Source organism: Macrobrachium rosenbergii, chromosome 7 (genome assembly GCF_040412425.1).
Source record: "Macrobrachium rosenbergii isolate ZJJX-2024 chromosome 7, ASM4041242v1, whole genome shotgun sequence".
NCBI classification, from domain to species: domain Eukaryota; kingdom Metazoa; phylum Arthropoda; class Malacostraca; order Decapoda; family Palaemonidae; genus Macrobrachium; species Macrobrachium rosenbergii.
This window is the reverse complement of record NC_089747.1, coordinates 1916266-1942473: the sequence shown is the minus strand read 5'-3', so window position 1 is coordinate 1942473 and position 26208 is coordinate 1916266. Positions and strand designations below refer to the sequence as shown.

General features: G+C 36.0%; 1 protein-coding gene and 1 long non-coding RNA gene across 4 annotated transcripts; one reads left to right on the top strand and one right to left on the bottom strand.

Annotated features, from left to right (window-relative positions):
- The first annotated feature begins 116 nt into the window (after positions 1–116).
- On the top strand, positions 117–6664 carry LOC136839998 (uncharacterized). The gene is made up of 3 exons (XR_010853492.1): positions 117–214; positions 2303–2592; positions 2742–6664. It is a non-coding gene; the product is annotated as an uncharacterized lncRNA (long non-coding RNA).
- A 6213-nt stretch (positions 6665–12877) lies between these two features.
- LOC136839997 (uncharacterized) lies at positions 12878–26000 on the bottom strand. 3 transcript variants are annotated; one of them, XM_067106280.1, is made up of 3 exons: positions 25910–26000; positions 18292–20143; positions 12878–15611 (listed from the first exon to the last, which is right to left on the bottom strand). In XM_067106280.1, exons 2-3 carry the CDS (start codon positions 20063–20065, stop codon positions 15553–15555), a joined length of 1833 nt encoding a protein of 610 aa, XP_066962381.1. In that variant the 5' UTR covers positions 20066–20143; positions 25910–26000; the 3' UTR covers positions 12878–15552. The 3 variants fall into 3 exon arrangements, with proteins under 3 accessions (XP_066962381.1, XP_066962379.1, XP_066962380.1); XM_067106278.1 differs by lacking the exon at positions 25910–26000 and adding an exon at positions 22692–22804; XM_067106279.1 differs by lacking the exon at positions 25910–26000 and adding an exon at positions 22436–22559.
- Positions 26001–26208: the final 208 nt, after the last annotated feature.

Here is a 26208-nt window from a genome sequence, read left to right as displayed (position 1 = left end):
CTCATGTAATGCATGAGAGTGAGATTAATATTAAGCCACAGATATAATTACCATAGATTCACTTGTTAAACTTATGTTAAATAATTTGAAAAGAAAAAGTATTTTGTATTTTTGTTATAGTGGCTAGAAGTGCAGCGGCCATGATGGACCTCCTAGAGAGATTTTGCGAAATAATCTCTGAAATTTCTATTGATAAAATGTTTAAATTCCCCAGGTAAGTTACATATATAATATTCAATTGTTTTTAGAGCTCATGTAATGCAGCCGGTTTGAAAATAGCTTTATATTTTTTTTGTTAGGCCAGGGCTTATTAGGCTTTAGGCCCAGGATAGCTATTGTTGTTGTAGGTGTAATTGCAGTCTTGTTTGCATTGTTTACCGTTATAAGATTTATTATCTTGATTTGTATAACATAATTCAAGACAGAAGATATATATGGTATTGCCTAAGTCAGGCCTGGTAGGCTAACTATATAGATAGCCTTAAGGAAGTTATTATACGGTAATTTTTTGGAAGACTCCAGCCAGCCATTTTTGCATGGAAAACCATTTTGGGTTTTTCATGCAAAAATGTCCAGGAAATGATTGGGCACTAAAAGAACCTGAAGATACCAACCTAACGTAACCTAGGGGTATTTACTGGTTACAATCTTGCTGTATTAGCAATGGAGGGGGATGGGCGGCTGATATTGTCTTATAAGTCATAAAGTGATTAATTATTTTTCTCTGTTATTAAGCAGTTGCGAAGGTTATGTATTGATAAGAAATTTTTCGTTTTGATGTGTTTTACCCAAGAAAAATATAAATTAAATAATATGGGAGGTGGCTAGAGTCTTCGGAAAAATAACCTTTTATACTACCATTAGGCGTATTTATTTACCTGTTTTGCATTACATTAGTTGTTATGAGGTCTTACTCTTATTGAAATTATCTTTCCCAGTTTAATTATTATTAGCTATCATTAGCAATGCTACATAACCTAAAATTATTAGCCAGTCAAGATTGCCTAGTGGCGAGGTTAGGTTAGGATTGGTTAAGATGTATTTGTTGAAAAGGAAGAATGAAAAGCAAGAGGCAGTCGACTGAAGGGCTTGCATGGTTGACTGATGGAGCATAATAAATTCAGTGTCAGTTAATACATCTTGCACTGGAATTGGACTTCTGCACAGCTCATTTAATGATAAAGGCTAGTAAGTTTCTGTGCAGTACTGGGTCTTCTTTGAAAATGTTACAGTAGGCTAGTAAGTTGTGTGGTCTCTAATAAAATTAGTAAAGGCCCAGTGATGAATACACTAGACATCTGTAATCTGTTGTACAGGTCTTGGAAAAGTCTGTCACTGTGTGGGAGCTTCAGTCTGCCAAAGATAAGTTAGCATACCTTCAACTCAACAAAACTTTCAGACCCTTTCTGTAGTTTTTCACTGAATTGCCAGGAAATTCTTCATGAAAACTAACTGTGAAGCAGCCAAGTAGGAGAGGGATTGATAACTTAATCAAATAAGACCTGATAATTACAAATGTCATTGTAGCAATCTTTGGTGTCTGATATAGCAACCCACTAGATAGAAGCAGACATGCAAAAATAATAGTCTGACATGGAACTCTGTTATAGTAGTGGGTGTTGTATTCAGTCATGCCCATAACCTGTGTTATAAGTATGGTTTTGGTGCAGTAGCTCCAACCATTGGGATAGCTGTGCAGTCTACATTGAGCTAATTATATGAAAGTTGAGACCTTTTAAAAATGTGATCTTTGATTACATTAAAGAGTATATATGCAGTTGAAATGATTCAGCAAAGGAAAGAATGAATTTATGAGGTAAAAAGGAAACAAGGAAAGCTGGTAAATAAAAAGTGTGCCTCCTAAAACATAATCATCAGTTACAGGAACTATTTCAGAGACTGAAACAAAGCCTCCAAGACTTTCAAGAGTAGTTATTCAAGATTAAATCTCTATTTAGCACAGGAAGATTAATCATCAGTTTACTTTACCTCCTCTAGGGAATATATACTTTTGTTACTGTGAAGTGACAGAATTTGAGTAAATTGTCATTAAAAGTTTTCTGCTTCCTTGACAGAATGTTGGTTTCCATTTTGATTGAAGCTTAGGCCACAGAACTTCAATTTCTGTCCAGCATTGGAAGATGACTCATTCTTATATTTGACTTATGCTAAGGGAGTTATGCTTTTGTTATTTTTGAAGTGACAGAATTTGAGTATGAGAATTTAAGCAAGCTTTTACATAAAAGATTTACTTTTAAGCATGTATGAACACACTACTAAAAGTTTTCTGTCTCCATTACAGAATGTAGGTTTCCATTTTGATTGAAGACTTCAACTGTAAAGTTTAAATCTCCTTCTAATGCTGGAAGATGGATCATAGGATTTAACAGTTAAAATGTGACATGGGCAGTAAGAAGAGCACAGTTCTTGGAATAACTGCAATGATGCCTCTTAAAATATCTGGAAGAATAGAATTACTGGAATTTGTAGAAAGATAACTGAAGTATGATTCAGAAGAAAACTGTAATCAGTGGTGTTCTCCATGAAACCTGCAGTGTAATGTTGGGCATATGTGGAAATGTGTTGCTCTTTGTAAGTTTATTTGACCTCTACTAAGAGTTATACTTTTGTTCTTTTGATGAGATAGAATTTGGGTATATATTTAAATAAGTGTTCATGTATCAGATTTTTCTTTAAGCATTTGTAAATACTGGACTAAAAGTTTTCTGTCTCCTTTACAGAATGTTGGCTCAATATCCATCTTGATTGAAGACCTTGACCACAAAGTTTAAATTGCCTTGTAGTACTGGAAGATGAATCCTCAGTTCATATTACTTCTGCTAAGAAAGTTCTGCTTTTGAATCGTTTGGTTTGTTTGTTAGTAAACTGGATCACAAAAAAAGGTATGTGTGGATTTTACATAGCCTAAATATTACCAGAGGAAGAGATAGGAATGGAACTGTTGTGGAGAGCAAACCTTTTGGGGGGTGAATCTCCGAGCTGTGGTGTGGTGCAGGTTTTTGGTCTTGCATTCACTTGTTTTTTTATAAATAATCATATCGTGTGTGATGTAATTCTGAACATATGCTTCTTTCCTAGATTACTTATAAAAGATTAGTTGTTTATCTCATACGAGTGTACCTTGCTTTAGAAGTGAGTCTCTATTTTGATAAGTGAATGACCCTTAACATCTTTCTCACCAAAAGTTACTTAATCTCATAATCATGGATTTTTGACTGGTTAAGGGATAGAGACTAGGTGACATTGTGGGTAATTTGGAGAGCGCAAAAACTTTTAGAAATATTTTAATAGGTTATGGCTGACTTTAATAATTTTTTTACAGTACTGTGTACAGGAAACAGAATCACATTTTGTATAATCATAAAATGAATACCAGTTGAATGATGAAATTGAGGAATGTATTGCATGAAAAATCTTTGCAGAATTTCCATTGTTTTTATCAGTGTAGGGTGTGTTTTGCATTGTAAGAGAGACTGATATTGTAAGGACAGGCAGTCCCTGAGGTTACGACAGGCTCGGCTTACAACATTCCAAGCTTACATTGCTTGTCAAATATATTCATCAAAAATCGTTTCCCAGGTTATAATGCATTCCAGGTTTATGACTCCAATCTGATGGAAGAAATATGGCTCCAAAAGGCAAGAATTGTCAAAATTTGGATTTTTTTTAATGAAAAACTCAATAAAAATGCAGTTTACATCATTTACAAGACACCAAAATGATTAAAAGTAAGGTTTTCTTATGTTTTTATGATATTTCGGGTTATGACTAATTTTACACGCATGGTCAGAATGGAACCCCTGTCGTAAACCGGGGACTGCCTGTGTTCGTAAGTGATATTTTGTAAGAAGTACAGGTGCCAGGAAGGATAGTATCCAAATGGATTATAAAGAAAAATTTTTTCATTTCATGAACAATGTGCTTTCAGTTATAGTAGAGCTTTTGCGAGAAAACCATGCAGTTAATGAAGTCAGAAATCTGGTTATATTTGGCTATTTTACTTTGGAGAATGTTTCATTCTGAAGCTGATCATGTTACATAATTAGCTTTGATTGGACTTATTAAAATTTTCTAGTTTGTAAGTTCTTGAGAACATAAGTTTTCACTAATTGTACATACCAGTAGCGGAAGTAATCACTATACAGGGTGTACTGTATGAGTCAAGTTTTAGCACAGTGAGATCATCAGTTTCCTCTATTCTGTTAAATAGAGCCTTACAGTTCAGGTGACATATTCAGGCATTTATTCCAGGAATTTTCTGAGGTCATGAATTCTGTTTTCAGTCTTATCTTTCTGTTTCATATCTAGCTGCTTTGTGACCCTTCGCTACTCATACCAGACACCAGTTTTGTGTAATCACAGTCCATTTATCTTTTGAGTCTTGAAGTTCCAATTCCTGTAGACTCTTCATAAGGTGTTTTTGTATCCCTTGTCATTTGAGTAATCACATTTCCACAGACATATAGCATCCATGACATTTTCTCTTGGTTTGTTCATCTTTGTGCATGATAGACATTAAGAAAACTGGAACAGGGTTCATTTAGGTGAATAACATTTCTCTGATGTATTCTGTATTTGCAGTATAGAAATATATCGGTTTATTGTAAGACAGTTGCACAAGAAATTCTGTGGCAGCTGTTTAGATGTCAGTGCATTTAGAGACATAATTTACTTGGAACCTGACACACTGTCAATGGAGCTTCTGTGCAAGAAGTACCGGTATGTTGAGTTTGTTAAACATGCCTGAAGACCTACTGTACCGTAGTTAATTTCTTCAAGGTTAGTTCAGGCAAATAAAGTACTTTTTTGATCTAAAGTCGTCGAGCCTCTATGGGTCCTGTAATGTGCATTGCTGCTCATTCACCAGGTTTATTGATGAGCTGCTGTCTATTGATTGAATGTTTGGGCTTTATTCAGTACATTCCACACAAAGAGTCTGTAATTACTTGTCGCCGGGCTCAGATGTAGACTTCTTTATTTATTTATTATAAAATGATAAATTGCAACCCTCCTGGCATTCTGTACTTCATGTAAATTTAAGCTTTATATTTTTTATAGCACTATTCATAGGCAGAATGCATTTTACTTTTTAGAAAATATTTTCGTTAAAACAACTGTACAGTATATAGGTAATTTAGTTTTAATTTTGAGAAGTTATTCTGATTTAAGAGGAATCCTGCAACTAAGAAAATTGTGTCTAAGAAAGTCAGATTTTGTTTTTCTGATTTTCAAGTGAAATCGATTGAGACTACAACTCTATGCTATGCAAAGTATTGTGGAAGCAAGTAGTACTGCTCAGGCAGCGGAAAACTTTTAAGACATTTCCATCATAAAAAGGGGCATCAAGATTATTTTTTCTGTTTGTGAAGACACTGAAAATGAGTTCTGCCTGTTAATACTGGTGGTAGTGATGCATGGCATACTGCACTGCAACAGTGGCCAAACTATAATTACAATGATATTGAAAAAGTTGAAGATTTCTTTATCAGTAGAGATTTTTGTGTTCTTTACCAGTAGAGGTTTTTGTGTAGGTTGGTATATAATAACAGGGATGAAATGACAGGAACTGTTGACTGCAGGTCTTGAAGCATTGTTGGTATTTTGTAAATTATGTAAAGCACAAAGGGACGTTAGTTTTATGTTATCTTAAGGAGTATTCATTGTCTGTTAGCAGAAATCAGGTTGCTTTGTTAAAAGAACTTAGATTTGCTTGGAACTTGTTGTCTTAGTTAATACCCAGAACCCCAATCCAGTAAGTAAATTTAGCCACTTCTGCAGTGTGGTATGACATATAATTTTCATATTGTGTATGTCTAAAACAATCTTGTACTACTCACTTAAAAGAACTTTCTTATGTTTCAAGTATATGAATTCTCCATCATGTAAAATTTCTTTTGACATAAGTTTGGACATGTCTGTGGCCTCCTTTTTAGCTTCAAACGAGACCTCATGTCTTCCGAATACAAGTTAGTAAGGAATCCTTATAATATTAGTTTAGGATATTGCAGTGAGTTGCAGTATTATTGTTTAGGCAAATTTTTTTTACATAAAGTTTAATGATATGTGATGTTAATGATAAGATGAAAAAGAGTTGGGATTGACCTTCAAAGGAATCCTAGACCTACTCTTTAATTGACTTAATGTTAAAAGCCAGGGAAAACAGAAAGCAAAAGGAGAGTTCCAAAACTTTGCATTAGATTATAGACTATTGACTCGTGTTATAGTTTGGTCAGGTATGAAAATGGCAGTACATATTGATATTGATAGAGATAAAATTTTTTATGATAGTGACAGGGATAATGATTCTTTTAAACTAAAGTCTAGAAAACAACAGTTCAAAGCATTTATTTATGTTTTATTTGTTTTCAAAAGTTTAAGTCTGGAAAATTTATTTATAAAAAAGTAGGATAGAGAGGAAGATACAACTAAATTTATTGTATTGAGCTCCTAAAGCTATATGCTAGGAGAAAGCAGGTTATTTAAACTGTCGGTTTCTATTGATTACTTAAATAGAAATTAGGGAAGCAGGGAACTTCAGAGACCAATGATTTGGCCATGAAAATTCAAGTACTTTACATTGTATACTGTAAAACAGATATGGTTATTATCTGTTATGTAAGAGAGCCGGACAAAGACCTTTTAAGAGGGTAACGATTTTATTTCATTGTAATGTGTAAATGATATTTTTTATGTTCTTAAACATGATTTTTGTGCAGGGTACAGCATGGCTCCAGGCTTATGTCAAAATTAAATTCACATTGTAATCTATGTAATTGCTATTATTCTGAATCTAAAGTTGAAGTTCTCTTCCAGTTGTAGTTCGATATATGACTGGAAATAATAAAGGCCATGTTCCCAAACCACAAGGGGCTGGCCTTATGGGACTGTGTTGGTGCTACCAAGTTTTTGCTGCTATCCTGCTAACAGAGGCCATAGAAGAGTCATTAGCATTGACCAGGGGAACTCCTACGACAAGTGGTGTTGTGCCTTTTTCTCATGGTGAAGGTAAATAGTTTGGTACTTGACAGTTCTTTGGTTACTGGAAGCGTTCGTTCATGGGGGAAATTCCCAGTTGGCTGAAATTTAATGAAAAAAGGTAACTAAACCATAACTTAATCTGAAGGTACAGACTGATGTTGATTTTTTGTTAGAGAGTATTTTGCCTTAAGAACCATTCTTAAGGGAGCTAGAAAATGTACTGTTGCTCTATGTGGGCATGTAAGTAACTGAATTGAAAGCTGTTTTTTTATATATCAGAAGAATCATTGAAAAGCTACATGATGTGAATTTGAAGTCCATTAACTAGGACTTTTGTAGTTTATGTTGTGACATGTCCAAAGCATTTTGGCATGCAATTTTTTTCTGTAATTTTTTCTGGGAAATTTCATAAAAAAAAAAAAATTCATATCTCGAAAAATAAGTTTTGTGAATCCACATTTTTTTACTTAGACTCATAAACTTACTCACAAAACCTAAGGGGAACCAGTATCACTCTGTATACATCTAAGGTTTATGTTTCTTGATATAAGTAACTGAAAGAAGAAAAGACAGTATGTAAATGGTTACATCATTTCCCCAAATTGGTACAGCAACCTTTCATTGTCTTGAGTTAGTTATACATGTATTGTCTTGAGTTATTTCCTGCTGATATGTATAAAAATGTGAATCAAATACCAGACAATGGAATCATACAGTTGTAGTGCTCATAACATTCATTACTTAAGTGGAACTGCACTTGTTTTGGTTGGAAAAATAGCTTAAAAATTGGTGTTCATCAGCGTGAATTGCTAAATTTGATTTGAAAGCTTAGGTTCCTTTGTTATTTCTTTGTCTTAAGCTATAGTCATTTTATGAATGTAACATAGTTGATGTCACTTATGAATGACTCATGGAAGCTTTGGTCAGTTAAGTGATGTACTAGTCTCAATTTTGTATAGTTTGTTGACTTTCACAGGTGATATGAACTGGCCTTGTTTTTCCCTCATGAGTTGATCTTGGGTCTAGTCTTACTCTTTGGGTTGTTAATTTGATACTGTATTCATTTTCATATATAAATCTAGTTTTGATGATTAGGTTACGAATTGCATCATCTGCAGTCTTTAAAGATTGTGCTTGTCATTTTCCCATTGCAGGCTAGTTTAGTTAATAGTCACTGCTAAGATTTGCCATATGCTGAATACTGAACCCTGCGTGTTGAGATTACAGAATGAATGGTTGACTTGAGTTGTAATTTTAGGAGGTTAAGTTAAATTGCTGTTTCTTTTGTTGCTGTAATTTAAACCTTGTGTGTTGTCTTCCAAGATTACTACATTCTGTAGATTTTCACGTCAACATAGTATCTTTGCAGATGAATGTAAGCTTACAGTGCCTGTTCTAAAGAGTAGCATATCTGCAGACTGCAGTAACTACAAGCCAATCTCTATTCTCCCTCCAAAGGAAAACTTATTTTTAAGCCACTATACAAGTATGTGGAATCTAAAGGACTGTTAGCTGGCAGTCCAATATGCATACAGGAAGCAGTTAGGTACATGTGATGCTCTTTTAGACTTGACATGCCATTTCAGGGAACCTTGATAAAGGGTTTTTAGTGCAGAGTAATTCAGATAGATTTTTAGTGCTGCTTTCGATTTAGTAAATCACAAGGCACTTATTTATAAACTTCAGAATCTTCGAGTGGGTGGATATATTTTAGGATTACTTCAAGATTTCCTTAAAGGTAGGCAACAGTGAGTTGCTGTGGATGGAATCTTTAGTGAACCAAGACCTATTTTGTCTGGAGTTCCACAGGGCAGTGTTCTTGGTCCACTGTTATTTTTAGTGTACAAGTGATATGGTTGTTGGCCTGGAAAGCAAGATTGTTTAGTATGCCGATGATGCAACACTTGTGGGTGTAGTAAAGTCTCCACTTACAAGAAATGAAGCTACCCTCAGCCTCAACTGGGACATGGACCGGATCAGGGATGGTGTGGGCAGTGGGGTATGAGCCTGAACTCCAGTAAAACGAAAACGCTATTGATTAGCAGATCTCATACAGATTTCCCACCCCATCCTTCCCTTCAGGTGGATGGAACTTTGCTGAGTGAGTCTGAAGCTTTAACTATTGTAGGTGTAACTTTTGACACATCTAACTTTTGAGAAACATCTAATGAAAGCTTCAGCAAATGCCTCATGAAAGTTAGGTATTGTCCGTAAGGCCTCACATATTTATATCAGTGATGAAATCAGTGCGACCTTCTTTAGGTCATTTGTACTTCCTTTACTAGAATACCATTCTCCGGTGTGGATGTCTGATTCTGCCAGTGATTTACCTCTTTTAAATACAGTAGAGTGGTCTCTTGTTTGTTATAGTAACAGTTATTTTCATCAGTGGATGGTCTCTTGTTTGTATTTCAACAGATCTTTTACAATCACAGTTGATCCCTGATCCCCTTTATCTGCCAAGAGCAACAAGATTCGCTGAACAGCAGCACCAATATGCAGTAAATGTTCCTCGCTGTTGAACTTCTCAGTAAAGGGAGGTCCTTTATGCTGCTGACTTTGAGTAGTAACTGGGTTATGATTCAGGCTTCAGATTCCTTGGCACTGTGTGAAAATTGTGAATTGGTAGGTAAGCCCATTTGATCAACCCATCATTGTTACCTGGTGCATCTTGATTGCATTTTGTTCTCCTTTTCATAATGTCATTTTACACTTGAGACTTTGCAGCCCCTTAGATAATGTGAAGTCATATTTTCTTTCATCAGCTAGTTTCATCAACCTCCCTTTCATTTACGTCCTGAATGTGGAAATCTCTGCCTTCCTCAGTTTCTGGAAACATTCAGCTTATATTTTTAATTAATGGCTTATTCATCATTTTAGAAACAAATGCTGTTTACACATTTTTCATGCACTGGCCAAGATTGATGTGGACAGCCCTCACCATGTCAGTTTCTTTGCTTAAAAAATATGGAACTTGGTGAAAACAGTAGATTTGACCAGGGAGGTTTTTTATATGCTTAATACCTTGACAATCAAAAGTTATATTTGCTCTGGCTGGAAAGATAGGCGGACATCGAGACTGGTGTCTTTTATTGAGAATGATGTGAGATGCCATCTTTTGTGCAGTATGATTTGTTCTTGGTCACAACTACCTTACAGTGGGAGTGCAATGACATGTTAGCTAGTACATGAGTGGTTGAATGATTTGTTCATAATGTTTATAGGTTCCTTGATTTCATTTTGCTATTTCTCACAGAAACCGTGGTCATACCCTATAAGCTGTTGTTGCTGTCATACTTTGATTGCCCGTGGGGTGCAGTGTGGTTAATGGTTTTTGGCTTTTATATACTTTTTGCAGATTTTAAATTTTGTAGCTTTTCATTTACAATAATGAAAGTTTGAATTTGATGCTGACCCCTGCACTTATAGATACAAGATGAGTGTCCTCATTCTCCTAGATTTTATTGTCTTGGAGTAGAGTTTACAGTACAGTACCCCCGTTTGTTTATTGTTTATGCTCTCTCTTCTTTTTCATCTCAGCTTAATTCCTAGTTTGGTTTTTTAATAAGCCTCTTCCAGGTGTTATCTTGAATTGCTCATTTCACAATTTGCTTTGGCAAATGTTTTGCAGATGGGTACCTTCCCTGACTCCATCCATGTCTGTGCCCTGTATGTTAATTATTTGTTGGTTGTTAATATTCCTTTTGGTTGTCTCTTGATTGCTCCTTACATATGCCACAGGAAACATTCCATCTTGTTAGCTGAGTGCTTAATGTAGTTGTTATGGGATGCCATTTCCTTGGTGCTTTAGGTATTTATAATATCAAGATTTTTCTGTAGTTTGAGAAGCTGCTGCATCTTGCAGACTTGACCCTCCTTGCTGTGTTGAGTTGTAGGTTATGCAGACATTTAACCGATTACTGGAAATTGTGAGATTTGACATTTGGCATTGATTTCTGATGTCAAATTTGTGAATTAGGTTAGACGAGGTTGTTGTCTGCCCTGGTGTCCATAGCCTATTTCCTGTGGACCTCTGTTGGATTGTGTTTCCAGGAAGGTTGCATGCCTGCTATTTAGGCAAGTTAGTATTGGTGCTGTATATTGTCCATATACAGGAAGTTTGCAGTACAGTATGTGATAGGTTGCTTCCTTGTGTGATTTGATACATTGAATATTATTTGATCTACATCACTGCAATTTTTCAAGCTTTGTGATTTCATCAAGTGTTGAACTGTATCTTGTCACCCCCATTAAGGTTTCTGCCCATTTTTTGAAGATGCTCCAAGTTGAATGTTGCTTTTGGTGGATGGTTAAGTTTGGCTGCCATTGCTCAAGTTTCGTTCAGTGTTGATTAAGACTTCTTTCAAAAGCCAGGACTTTTCATCAGTATGTTCTAAAGGAAATGGCTGGCAAGCTTCCTCTTGGTGTGCAAATTAAATGGCCATTTTTGTAGTGTAGTCTTGACATGTTTATGTTGATTAGTCTTTATTCATTGAACCTTTATATATTGCATTGCATGTATACCTGAGTTATCAGTTACAGTACTCCTTTTTTTTGTGTTGGTAATGTTTTGGCTCTATAAGTTTGTTGTTGCCAATGATTCCTTTTATGCTGGTTAGTCACATTTGTCGTAATATTTTAGATAATACACTAAGAGTCTCTTGTTAAAGAATCAAAAGGTGTTAGCGGTATCGTGTACATTTAAGTACACCCAGATTCATGTAAAGGACACAATATGTCAATTGTATACAGAATAAGCAGGAAATAATTTTCATGGTAGCTGGTTCAAGTTAATGCAAAGGTCAGATAGTAGCCCTCCAAGGGAGGTATCTAGTTGCTGTCTGTGGTCTGTAAGGTAATCTTAGTACCAATGGCATGTCTATCAGAGCCCGACCTTGGTTGGTGATTGTCTGTGCAAACTCATCAATGCAGGGGGAGGTGACAACAGTCGGGCTGAGGCTAGGGCTGTCAGAATAGTACCTTATTAGTCGGGCTGAGGCTAGGGCTGTCAGAATAGTACCTTGTATTGATGTCGCCTCTTTTCTGAAATTCTTTCCTTATACAAGATGCACTGATGAATGGAATCTCTTGTACATGTATTTGGTCCTACTGCTTTTTTGGTAAGCTTTTATTAGCCTGGTTTGATGAACTGTACTTGAAGTGAGGACTCTTTGCCCTTGGTGATGACATATTTTATTAGACTAAAAATGTCGGAAAACTAATGGCTTTTAATTCACATTCATGGGGCTTCAGTCACTTATGTAACAGTCATTTGTTATTCTTTTGTAACTTTATGTATTTGATAAATAAAAACATTCAAGTTTCTATTTAAAATGTTTGTAGTAAAGCTCACGTCTAATATTGGTACAGAAGTGTTGAGTAATTGGTGCTTGCTTTGTGGGATACAGATGACTTTAAAATGTTTTTTCTGACGTTTTGAATTAAAGATTAGGCCAGTTACTTCATAACACAAAGCAATATAGTATTTCATAATTCTTGTTCAGTTTTGCAGACACGATTGTTAACTATACTATCCAGATAAAGTATTCAGTCAATCACAGTGTTTGGTCTCATTTTTTAATAACAATTTTTTTTTTTTTTTATTTATTTCACCTTAAAAATTTTGAGTGTTTGAAGGGATTGTAAAAGGGTGAAGTTATGGGTTTAGTTAACTACTTTCAGTGTCAAAGATCCAAGTGTTAGTAAGTCATCAGTTAAGTTGAGAAAATAGGCATTACACCAAACTTGTCCAAGAGTTGCCCAGGGATTGTTCACGACTCCTATACAGCTCCACGTAGCAGGGGAGTTGGGTAGGCTTTTTTTTTACAGATTAAAAAAATGTACTACGTGATTTTGTGGGGGAAAATAAAATGTAAAGTTTTAAACTCAAAATAATGATTTATTTACCTACCTTGTTAGTTGTAAATCTAAGTATTTTACAACCAAATAAAACAGCTACAGTACCTTCATACATTCAGTATAACATTCATAAAGGGTATGCAAGCTTTAACTATACCCATATCAATTTCCTTCAATAGAAAAACTTTCTAGAAGTCACAATAACCTCTTAATCTTCAGATTTCCTAATATGTTTAGGATATGCTTTCCACTTGAAAGCCTTCAGTACAAATTGGGAAATACTGAATATCCTAACCATGAGGGCAGCTTTGAGTGCTCTTACACAATATGGAGACACGTCACTCAAATCTCACCTCTTAATGTTTTTCCAGTTATTTCCTATATCATATTAAGAGCTTAAAAGCAAAAGGCTTATCCAAATGATACAGTATAAAGGAAATCTAGAAGCTAAGGTCACAAAATTTATACAACAAAACATATGCTTTGATAAGTAAAAGTTTACACAAAATACAAAAAATGCAGCAGAGGAAAATATACATGAATTTAGTGCATATTTTGCAATTTCTGTTGATTTGCCGTACACCAACCATTGTGGTGAAACTTCTCACTTGCTATGGCAATTTTACTTCAATTCTTAGGATAAGAAATTGCTTGCTTTATAGCATTAATTTAAAAATGGTGGCTACTATAAATAAAAAAAAAAAAAAAAAATGCAACCAATATGAAATAATATTTTAGTACCACTTGAAAATGTAATTTTGATATACAGATGATACAGGTTACCTGACAATATTCAACTTTTCTACACAAAATTTCTCCTAAGATTTTTACCCAAGTTCAGATTCAGATGACAAATTATAAACGTACCTGAATTACTTTATTCAAGATACACGGGAAATTTGGATGTTTTTAACACGAAAAAAAAAAAGAAATTACAAACAATGGTTTTGAAAAGGGAGCTAAACTAAACCATCACAGCACTACTTTTGGAATGACTTTCTAAACTTTGGATGCTTTGATGAAATAAACGGAACATAATTTGGAGGGACTGGAAAAAGTTCAATTTACACAGCACTACAAGACTTCCTGTACCAAGACAGCAAAGATGACAAACTCAATATCATGATGTCTGGTAATAAATTTATCTCCAGTAAAGAACAGCTCAACAACTGCGAGTTTACACTGGAAGGTATCTCGGATGCATGAAAGGATGGAAGTACAGGAGATTCAAATATCAAACTAACAGAGCACTTGTGTATGTCAGCAAGTATATCACTGTTCAATACTTTAACCATACCATAGTTAAAAATGGTACTCTCTGGAATGCCTGGAACAACAGTAGTTTACCTATCTTGTATACAGTACATGCAAATGTATGTCTAAACTAATGTCTAAACTACTATCTTATACATTTGTGAATGTATGTCTAAATATGAAAACTATTTAACTCATGAGGTGGGCTAGTGGCACCAACCCTCTACAAGAAACTGAACTTAAAAAATTACTTATATTAAAAATTTTTGCTGAAAAATTCCTGAGTATTTAAGGTTAGGCCACTACTCCAAAATCTGGTTGGTCACAAAATAACCTTCATAGTTTAAAACTGTATGATAAACTTTCTAACATTTCAGTTCAAAATGGTTTTGGGAGTTACCATGCGTGGGACGAACAAACTTTTCCAGGAAAGAGAGAACAATCATTCCTATATGGGAACCCAAACTGAGTGCCTTCATTAACTGAATGAATGAAAATATGGCAGTAATCAAGTTTTATTTTTGCCATTTCCCTCCTCCTGTCACCTGCATTGCTTTGTACTTTATATTTGATCTATTCTCTCTAATCTACCCTAATCTTAATGTCTATCTTCTTAAACAATGCCATAATGCAATCTTCTCCTCTCACTTATATACTGCCAAGCTTGAAGGCCAGGCCTATGAGACTTTGTAAGACTCGATTGTTTGGTTGAACTACTAAACATAAGAAATTACACGATCCACGAGTATATGAACACAAAAGCAGAAAAAATCTTCAAGTGGTAATTTTACTGACTATGAAAACACAACTTGAATCATCCATGAAGTGATTCCAATTAATTTCAGTTATCCTAAGATAAAAGCTACAAAGACTTACAAATGCAAATTGACAATTATCTTGCAAAATCATCCTTATTCTGACAATTGTCAACCCAAATATGAGCAACTCGTCTCATATTTTATATTAAATAGCTGGCCCACATATCTGAATTTATTCATTAAATAACCTTTTAGAGGGAAACAAACTTTACGCACCAATATGCTTTACCAAATGAAGTTCAAAACAAAAAATTATATAAAAATGAAAAGTTCTCCTTCTCAATAACAAAAACTGTGCTGACTTTGCTTTTATTTACAGGCTGACATAGAGCAAGCGCATGTGCCAGCACATGGCTGACTTAATCTAAGACGACAATTTTGGTGTAACAACACCACTGATATTAAATAGGATTAAATTCAGACTGCATTCACAAGGACACAGAAAATGTATATACTGTACTATGAGGCAGACTGAAGACCACAGCTGGTGAAGTTCTTGGTGGAGGGAAGATGACCAGTCAGCACACCAAGAGATAGTGGATAGACAACTCCCTGGATCATCTACAGGACTTGATGAAATAGACACAAACTGGAGTGAGGAGGAGGGGTCTAAGGCAAGCAGCTAAGTGTCACCAACAGGTCTGAGAGAAATGGCTAGCATATCCTCCCACGAAGAATCACCTGAAATAAACAAAGTTATTTAACATGGGTATTCAAAATTTGGGTATCATTTTGTATGCACCAAGATACAATCACTGGATCTTTCCTAGATAGTGTCCCCCAAGGGTTTTAAACTGGTGTGTAACCACCTTTGCGGCGTGTTTAGTACAAGTCCACTGGGGATCACTGTAAAACATAAAAGACCGTAAACTTCATAAGCGATGGCCCCAAAAGAAATATTAGTCCTAGATAACGACACCCGAAAAACCTTGGGGTTCACTGCCTAGGAAATATCCCAAACACTATGAAATGAAATGGCTGCAGTGGGAAAAGTAGATCGTACTACGATAATGAAATTTGCAGTTTCTGTCAGTTTCAGACAATTCTCTTTCTTCCTATGAAATGAAATTTTAAAATTAAAATTTGTATTTTTCTTAAGTATACAAACCAGAGCCTTTTAAATTGAAGTATCATTCAGCTGGAAACTTTCACTGAATTTCGTAATAAGGTAGGTAAGTGGTGGTTAGGTTACAGGGGGTGAGTGGGGGAATACCTCACACTAACCTACTGTCACCTTGCACTTTTTCTTCAGCCATCGTCACTGAGCTGGTGATGCTACTGTACCGTAACCTAAATCTCCAGTCAAGACAATGGGTGTTATATTGGAAGTATTTCAAATGTACTATGACAGTTTTCAAGGACTGGCACAGTTGCAGGAAGGGACAGCCATTATTATATTACTATTCTCAAGATGAAACCTGTTCATATGGAACAAGCCCACAAGGTCCATTGACTTGAAATTCAAGCTTCCAAAGAATGTGGTCTTCATTAGGAAGTAAGAAGAGGTAATGGGGAAATACAGAAAAGAGATCCCACTGATTGAAAAAGAAAAAATAAATAAATTACCAAACAGATAAAAATGCATTAAAATGCAAGGAGATTAGTATACATTAGGGTAGCAATGCATTGCACCTTTGCTTGAACTTCTGAAGTTTCAATTGAACATATTTTGGAAGGCTGTTCCACATTCCAACAGTGTGAGGATTAAAGAACCTCTGGAACCGAAATTTAGTTCAATAGGTGGTGGTGTTCAGTGAACATTTAGATGCATATCAGGTCAATTGGCGTGTGTGGAAGATCTCTGTTGGAGTTGCTTATGCATCAGAACTAGCATTAGCCACAAAATGTCATAAAAATGTTTAAAGGATTGAAAGACTAGGATGGAGATGAGAAATGTGATTTTAAATAAATTAGTTACTCCAAATTTTTTTTAAATCCGACAAGGTCAGACCATTATATCAGGAAACGTGCAGGTTCTAAAAATGGTGATAATGACAGAATACACAGTAGCACCTCAACTTATGTTACAGCACGCACTTCAACATTTTCTAGAGATTTTACAGCTAACAGCAATCTCACAGTTCCTAACATACACTAAACCATACTTTAATTTTAAAATTCAGTTCAAGAGGTATACCTAAAAATATACATAAAAAAATGGTAGCATAAAAAAATTAACCATACTAGAAAAATAAAACAATATAAAATTACCAAATTAATCCGTTACAACCCAGCTTCATTTATTATTACTAAGGTACCACAGTGGGAAACCATAATCTTAGGGTAAGGGTATGTCTGAAGGAAACTAGAGACTACTAGAGGAGGGGATCACCTCCCTAAGTCTAGTAGAACTAAGCACCATGGGTTTGGATGCGTCCCCTGTACCTCACCCTTACAATTTAAAGCACCATAGGTTAGGTTACAATTAAGGTTTACACTTTAGTGCTTGTATTTGTTTTCCACTGCCAAAAATAATCCAATTTCAACTGTGGCCCTGCTCCATTATCAGACACTGAGGGGGAGGGGACGCAGTATTTAATCATGCCTTTCATAAGGAAAATGATGGTCACATCAAACACCATCAGAAAAATTCTGTAGCACCTCTGCACTACATTATTGTTTTAAATGTAATGTTTACATGCGACTTTGGTTTACAAGTACAGTAACATACTTTTGTATTCTAATGGGTGCAAAATTTTACACCAGACAACTTTGAACCTGGCTTGTCATAGTATCATAAGTAAATTTTAACTTTAACTACCACAATCACCCACGAGCACTGTGGGAAAACATGTTAAAACAAACATTGGACAATAAATATTTAAGTAACAGTAATTTTGGAATAAAATTTGGTATGATTTACATATTAAGCAAAGCATATCAAAGAGGCCTCCACATTGAGTATAAAACTGCATTATCTGACCTTAACATAACCTAACCTAACACAGGGTGCAATGTTCATGATCAGAGGTTTCTATCTTCCTGTCATTCTTAGGATAGCCAATGACTGGTGCAAAAATGGTTAGACTACAAGGCTGTGTCAGAGTACAATACAACTGCGTACATTGTGCTTATTTGCCATAAGTCTTACATTTCTAAAACTATCTGGCTACAAGTTTGGTATGCATACACAGAACAGTCGTTTCGTTTTGGGGTAAAACTGAAGACTGTTACTGTCTCAATACTGTATATGAAATAGCAAAATTTTAATTATATATATGGATATTCCTATCATGTGTATTTGATAATCTCTTTTGGTATGTAATATCATGAAATATTCTAAATCATAAGATCATAATAGCTACATTTGCAACTAACCAATACTCCTCTTCATCACTGGCCACCACTCCTACTCCTTTACCTGTCACTCCTTCTTCAGCTACAGTTGATGGTTCGAACCCAACATCAGAAGAGAGGTCCTCTTCAACTCTGGGTCCTTCTTCAGCTACAGTTGATGGTTCGAACCCAACATCAGATGAGAGGTCCTCTTCAACTCTGGGTCCTTCTTCAGCTACAGTTGATGGTTCGAACCCAACATCAGAAGAGAGGTCCTCTTCAACTCTGGGTCCTTCTTCAGCTACAGTTGATGGTTCGAACCCAACATCAGAAGAGAGGTCCTCTTCAACTCTGGGTCCTTCAGCTACAGTTGATGGTTCGAACCCAACATCAGATGAGAGGTCCTCTTCAACTCTGGGTCTTCTCGAAGGTATTTCTTCATCGTCTGTGGGGTGAAGATGCCCATCATGGATTCCAGATGTGCCTGCTATCGGGCTTGACGGGGCTGGACCGTGGTGAACAACAGCTGGGGCCTCAGCTGACTGCAGAGGGACCCCTGCTGACTCGGCTAGGAATGTTTCATATGTATACTCGTCAGGAGTTTGTTTCAGGACCTTTCTAATTGCCGCAGCATTTTCTGCAGCTTTCCTAATCATAGCTTGGGGTTTCCCTAACTTGCCCAAGATCTCAAACAAGGTCTTATTAGGCATAGTGCGCAATGAAACTTGCAACCCTGCATTGATGAAGGCATCTACCTGTTCATCTACCGGTTTATTCTTGAAGTCTGTCGGCATTCTATCTTTAACAAATCTACACTCTACCCACCACGCATCATCGTAATCGTTATACTTATAGTCACGCCAATCCCGGAAGCCAACGTTGGCCTTGCAGTAAGGACTCTTGGCCACTGTGGAGTTCGGACAGAATTCCCTTACCCACGATACAAGCATACCTAGAACTTCAGGCTTCAAGGCTCGCTTACTGAATCCCGTAAGATAATGGGAACGGACATGGTAGATGAATGGGTTCTGTACAATTGTATCAAACCTATCCATGACCTGAGATAGACCCTGGGGATCAGGAAACAAGTAGAACATCATGTTACTAGCCAACATTCCGGCTATAGCCTTTTCAATACCTACTGCCCCAGCACCTGCAGGTGGACTGGTGGTTATCTGTATGTACTCAGTGGGTCTGATCTTATACAGCCAGTTCTTATTGACAGGGTGGATGTCTCTCAGAGGTGTAGCTTGTGCATACCTAAGAGGCATAGTACTGCCCAGTACCAACAAAGTGCTACACCAATGGCTGATAGTGTGCATAATTTTTTTCCTATTATCCTCGTCTTCAACCCTTTCATCAACTGATTTATGTTGCCCGAAGACCTTTGTCATGACACTCTTGGTGTAACCTTGGGCACATCCTTGGCCTGTGTGATGATTCATTTTGTAATAATTAATCTTTCCAGCAAGTGCTAGCGTCACACAGGATTTGACCATGTTAGGGTTAAGAATTGCTCTTGTGTCCTCGACCGATGCCATGTCACCTTGGGCCGTATTAAGCCAATCCCCATCTTCCTTCCCATCAACTGGTCCAATGGCAACTAAGCCACCAAAAATGACAGCATATGCACCATTGGCCATCCAGTTCCTGACTGCATTGCTGGATTTTTTGTTGAACCTTTTGTAGATGATCCTAGCAGCTTTAGTTGCAGCCGCTGTCTGGTCCAACGAACTGTCAACCCAGAGCTTCTCACATGACGTAAGTCCAGGGTCCGCTGCAGCTTCTAGGTTTAACTTTTTTGTTAGACCAATGGTGAGGGATCTAATAAAATTTTTATCAAATTCATTCATCTCCATTTTTGCAGTTCTAGTGCTCTTCTACTCCTTAAATTCAGTTACCTCTTGAAAGTCTTCCACGTTCACTTGATGGGATACCTGTTAAACAAAGAGAATAACGCCATCAGATTTCCACTGAAACTCCCAAGGTTGGAAAGCTTGGTATACAATACACCTATACAACAGTTTACAACTGTCTTCCTCGGGTCGATTAACCTGTTTTCCTAGCGGATATAAGCTCTATTATGCTCTACTATCTAAAGGGAAGCACTGACATTCTGTTTTAGGTTATGTTAGGCAGACACACATGAAAAACCTCAAATCAATGTTGAGATAGCTTAGCCGAAGTTGAAAACATTGGTCACCTAACTTACGATAGGCACGATACACTAGCCCTGCAATAACTTACGATAGGCACGACAAACTAGCCTAACTAGCCCTGCAACTCTTTTACAATAGCCTAACTAGCCCTGCAATTCCTTTAGGCTTACTGCACTCAAGAATTACGAAAATGCACATTTCCTACCCTTATGCTAATCATTCATAAGTTAACGTTTACATAATACCACCAGAATGACGACAGGTAACCTTACAGTCAAGTTTAAAATTTCAAAAAGGCTGAACCTTATATGTCATTTAGGATTACCTGTACCAAATTGTGGAAATGAACCTTGCAGCTAACTTACTTCACTGAAGAAAGCTTATAGCACTAGGCTACTGTGACATTTACTGGAAATAATATAAAAAATACTTAGTAGCGGATCTTGTTCTTCTCTTGCAACTGGCCTAACTACCAGTTTACATGGAAAACAGGCACCCTGTTAAGCACCAGGCCCTTGGGGATGCGCACAAGAAACACAAAGAAATGACAATAAATATTATAAACATAAAAAAATGACATAACACAGCCTAGCCTAAGGCATTAATGAAAGGTCGTACATATTCTGATCGGCAACTGACGGGAACCAGACCACAATATGCAGGTAGCCTTCAAGTTTTACCTATTTATGGGCTTACAAATTCTGCCTAAGCCAAAAAAATTAATGGCCAATCAAAACTTGACTCATTCCTATATGGGATCTAAACACCCTTCTCCACCTAAGGTAGTTAAGCTATGGAGTAGAGGAATTTATTTCTGGTGATAGAAATTCATTTCTTGGTATAATGTGGTTCAGATTCCACAATAAGCTGTAGGTCCCGTTGCTAAGTAACCAATTGGTTCTTAGCCACGTAAAATAAGTCTAATCCTTCGGGCCAGCCCTAGGAGAGCTGTTAATCAGCTCAGTGGTCTGGTAAAACTAAGGTATACTTAACCATCCACGAACTAGACTATTTGCCTATTTCAGTTCCCATTCCAAACTCAGCAGAAACGAGGCAAGTCTTAATAAATCGACTCTAGGGTAGACTATAATTAATGAAGCGGTAATTCTAAGCAGGCCGTCCGCGGTGAGCTAGACTATGGCAATTGACGTTTTTCTATGTTGTTTTACTTCCTTAACAAGAATTTAAAGTAATATTTTGTCGGCCATCTGTAACTAAACTGTAATTGACCTTTGAAGACTACACCACCGACAGCCCCCCACCCCCTCGCCTCCACAGCTAATACGGCAATATTGTAACCGGTAAACATCCCTAAAAATACCAACCTTACGTCCTGTAGGGGTGTTTACTGGTTACAATTTTGCCGTATTAGCTTTGTGGGGGGGGGGAGGGGGCTCGCCGCGGAATGCCGGCTTAAACCTACCCCAGGTTAGGTAATTAAAGTCGTGTAGTCTTCAAAGGTTAATTACAGTTTAGTTACAGCCGGCCGGCAAAATATTACTTTAAATTCTTGTAAAGCAAGTAAAATAAAAAAGGAAAACGTCAAATGCCATAGTCTAGCTCACCGCGGACAGCCGGCTTAGAATTACCGAAATAATGGCCAATCAAAACTTAACCTTGACTCATTTCTATACAGGGTCACTGTTTCCAATCACCCTTCTCCACCTACGGTAGTTAAGGTATGGAGTACCATCCACAAACTAGACTATTTGCCTATTTAAGTTCCTATAAACTCAGCAGTAACGAGGCAAGTCTTAATAAATCGACTCTAGGGTAAACTATAATTAAAGAAGCCTTGTCATGGGACCCTCAGCTACGTAACTTTTGGCCTGTCAAAGATTAGCCAAGCCTAGGATGGGGAGCATTTTATACAATACTGACAATTTAATTAATCCTTGTCCATTTCACTTAAATGAAAATAACAAACCATTTTCCTGTTCTTATTTTGTGTACTGGACTCCAACGAAGCTACAGCATCACGAAATTCACGGGAGCCTACAGGGACCATTTAGTATACATAAAAGACAAAAATCATATAATATAGCCACTGCATATGAATCTAATGCCTACTTTGGAATGTAAGGTATTTTTACCAATACCCTACCGAGGTCAATACGAAAGCAAATCGCCGGTAGAGGGTACAGATGAAATAATCGCACCTGTTAGGCTTCGGCCATTTTGACTACCCTGAGGCACTCCACCTCGAAGCCGGCTCTCCATCACTACATTTTTCTACAAGATACATTAACCTAGGGACAGTCATAACATGCTACACCTTTCATGTACAACAAACAGTAACAAAATATAGTAAACATGTGATAATTACCACAGTAAAATGACAGAGCTGAGACAATTGAGGTAGAAGGGTTACTTGTCAACTAATTTCACAATGGATACTAGCACGTTCTGTTCTTTGTGGCTCCAGTGCAGTGTTGCCACAGAGAAAAATGGAAATTCACAAGATTTCCATAAAAATCGCAAGATGCATAAGAGTGCTAAATAAATTATTCAAATACGTGATCCTAATAATAAATTAATTAAATATAAATACTCTCTATAACTTGTACTTTATCGTATGTGAAGTCCTGTTATGAATTTCCAGCACCCACTCAATGCCATGCAGAATAATAGGAAAAATTATAGATCTTCAACTTCTTCCTCTTCAGTGGGATACGATTCTGCTTCCTCCTTATTTGAATACTTTAATCCATATCCCTGTCTGATCCTGCCTTCTTTTAATTCACTTAGTAACACTTTGGAAGGTTCCCACTCAAAGCAAGACACTTCCTTTCTTGTGATGCTTTGTTAGTAAGCGATTAACCCTGTATCGTTTTTAGTATCTTTGTTTGGCTTATTTTTATTAAGTTCACTTGAGAAAAGATCCTCTCAACAGAAGCTAATGAATGTGTGGTTGCTGGGAGACCACACATTAACTTGGAAAGCAAATCACATTTGGGTTGACTGAGTACATCCTTTTCTTGATTAAGTTCAAACCCAAAAGATGTTGCAGACTGATCTAGGTGTTTCAGACTTGCCTTTGCATATAAAAGGTCTCGCCATTGTTCTTGAAGTTGATCCAATTCCTCTTCTTGTACAAGCATAGGGGAATGAATGGCAAGCTTAGCTTAGAGATGAATTTAAGATTCCCCTCTTGAAAGAGTCACTTTAGCTTCCAAAATATTCAACAAGGTTAATATGTTATTTTCACTGAGTGGAAACCTTTTAAGTATCTGAATACACAACTCTGTTAAAATACAGCAAAAAGTTGGTAATGCTTGCTGAGTACAATCTTAAATGTATTATTACTGTTGGATATATAATCATAATTATAAATAATCACCATAATTATATTACTTATATTTGTATTAATTATATCATATTTTCAAATTATATTGATTTATTTTTAATTAACATTGATAATTATTTAATTTATATCCTATAAGACAGAATTCAGAAGATTTTGTGAAATTTTCAGATTATTTCACAAGATCACAAGGTGATAGCCAAATTCACAAGATCTTGTAAAAAAAAATCACAAGCTTGGCAACACTGCTCTAGTGATGTCTCTTGAGAGATTTCGAAACTAGGTAAGTAATTAATTATGCCGATTTTACTTAAAAGGTACAAGAATGTATGAAAATTGATATGAAATATTAATTTAAAATAAATTTTCATTTATTTTAACTCTAAATTTAATAAAATTTGAATACGAAAATTGCAGAAACCCCAAATTGAAACAAACCTGGCAGCTTTTGCATCCGAAAGAAATTACTTTGTTTCGTATATCAAAGCTTATAATTATTATATGTATTAGTAATTACAATATTTAACAATTGCAATCGGCTTTAGTATTAACATTACATTTTACTTTGAAAGGGAGAAATTTTTAAGGTGTTTTGCTAAACATCTTCACAATCAAGAAGCAGACGAATTCAGTCCCATCAAAGAAAGTATTTTGCATACATAGACATAATGTTTAATGGGGAAACAAAGCTAAAAATGAAGTAATCTCTGCCTGAATTTTAACTTTCAATTTCAAAAAATTTAAATTTCCTTCACATTAAACCAGAAATCTGCATTAGTAACTTGAAATCTTATTAATGCTGTAGTCAGTTTCGAGTTTGATTTTAGGCATGTTTCCCCTTTAAATGAAAAAGAAAACGGTCCTAATAGCACCGCTGAAGACATCTGTTGACAGAGTAACAATAAATCATAAATAGTAACTGACAACTTTTTTCGTAATGACATTACCTCAATTTTAATTTATACACGCTAAATTTTATCAAATTAGCATCAAATAGGATCTGTATAAGATTTTTTGTTTATTCTATGTCGAAGACTTTCATTTTATCAATAAAACTATTAAAATAAATAAAAAAATCAATAACTAAAAACTCTTTCACTAAAGCAGTCATAAAATATAAAGCTATTGTCTAAAACATTTTAAAATAAAAAAAAGTTCTTATTGCAAATATTATCAATTAACAATTTTATATTATATTTATTTAAATATAAATAACTCAAATATTGATCTAATTTTGCTTAGAAATTAGAAATTTCTAACTCCTGAAGATTTTTTAAGCATATTATTATTAATTATTATTATTATTATTATTATTATTATTATTACAACCGTAGATAAAGAAGCTGAACGCTACAACCCAAAGGTCCCAATAAGGAAAGAGATAGGCCTAATACCTGTCTCGGAAGTGAAGTTGCAATCAAGAACGGCACCTAGGATTAGAAATGAGTTGCAAGTAGTTAAAGAAAGACTGTCAAAAGGAAAGATCAGGGTGGTAGAGATTCAGTGTTACAGACATACTAACTATCACACTATAAGTTTTGTTAAGGTTTAAATTCATTCCCCACAATTTGCACTATATACTAATATTAGCTGAATCTCTATCAAGAGATTCTACGCACAACCACAAGTCCATATTCAGGAGACAGAGTCAATGCAAAGAGTGGCATCATCTTTATAAGTAATTAAACTGATTTCGAGGTTAAACCAAATATCGTTTGGATGTAACAAAAAAAAGGTAATGGCCCAAGAACACTACCCTGGAGAATACCAGAGATTACATTTTAGTAGTCTCTCTGGTGCCCAGCAGCAACTGGTTTGTAATCAATTAGTTAAAAATTCAGTCATTACACTGAAAAAAGAATGCTTCACCAACTCCCACTCAAGGCTGAAAAAAGGACCTTGTGACTAACATTGTCAGTAGCAGAACTTAAGTCGAGATTAATCATATGCACATCATGACCAGAATTTAGATATCTCTGTATGACGCAGAAACTGAAAAAACACCAATAAAAACTAAATTGCTTTGAAAGAACACAAGACAACCTCACACTAAGAAAGCACCACCAAGAATTTTCATAAAAAATGTAAATAAATGCAATAACCCCAGTCACTACAAAGCCTAAGATCTGAATGGAAGAATATGAAGAAATTCCAACGTCCCACCAGTGTTCGAATCCACATCCGGAGTGCCAGAATGAAATCACCAGCAGATTATATTTTCATAAATTGTTCTCACTTACCTTCATCAATCTCTAGACAGGTGCTCAGCAGTTGTGAGGCTACCACTTGCCCAAAAGACAGATGAGTAATGACTAATGACCCACCACCTCCTGCCTACATTACCCTTTTGAGAACAAGGACAAACGAATCAAGAACACTGTCCAGCGGCCAAAGTCCTTCATTCCTACGATAAAGTCAAAGAAGAATGAAGCTGCGTTTCTTTTGGTGGCAGTGATGAATATGTTGATTCTCGTGAGGTTCAACTAGAGATATATACAGAGAATGGGATCAGTTTCAGTCAAATAAATCATTTCTACGA

Excerpts from the sequence above, each read along its gene's own strand:
- LOC136839997 (XM_067106280.1), bottom strand. The coding sequence starts at position 20,065 with ATGGAGATGAATGAATTTGATAAAAATTTTATTAGATCCCTCACCATT. Across the intron at positions 15,612-18,291 it reads AGCTGAAGAAGGAGTGACAG|GTGATTCTTCGTGGGAGGAT; the intron begins GTAAAGGAGTAG and ends TGTTTATTTCAG.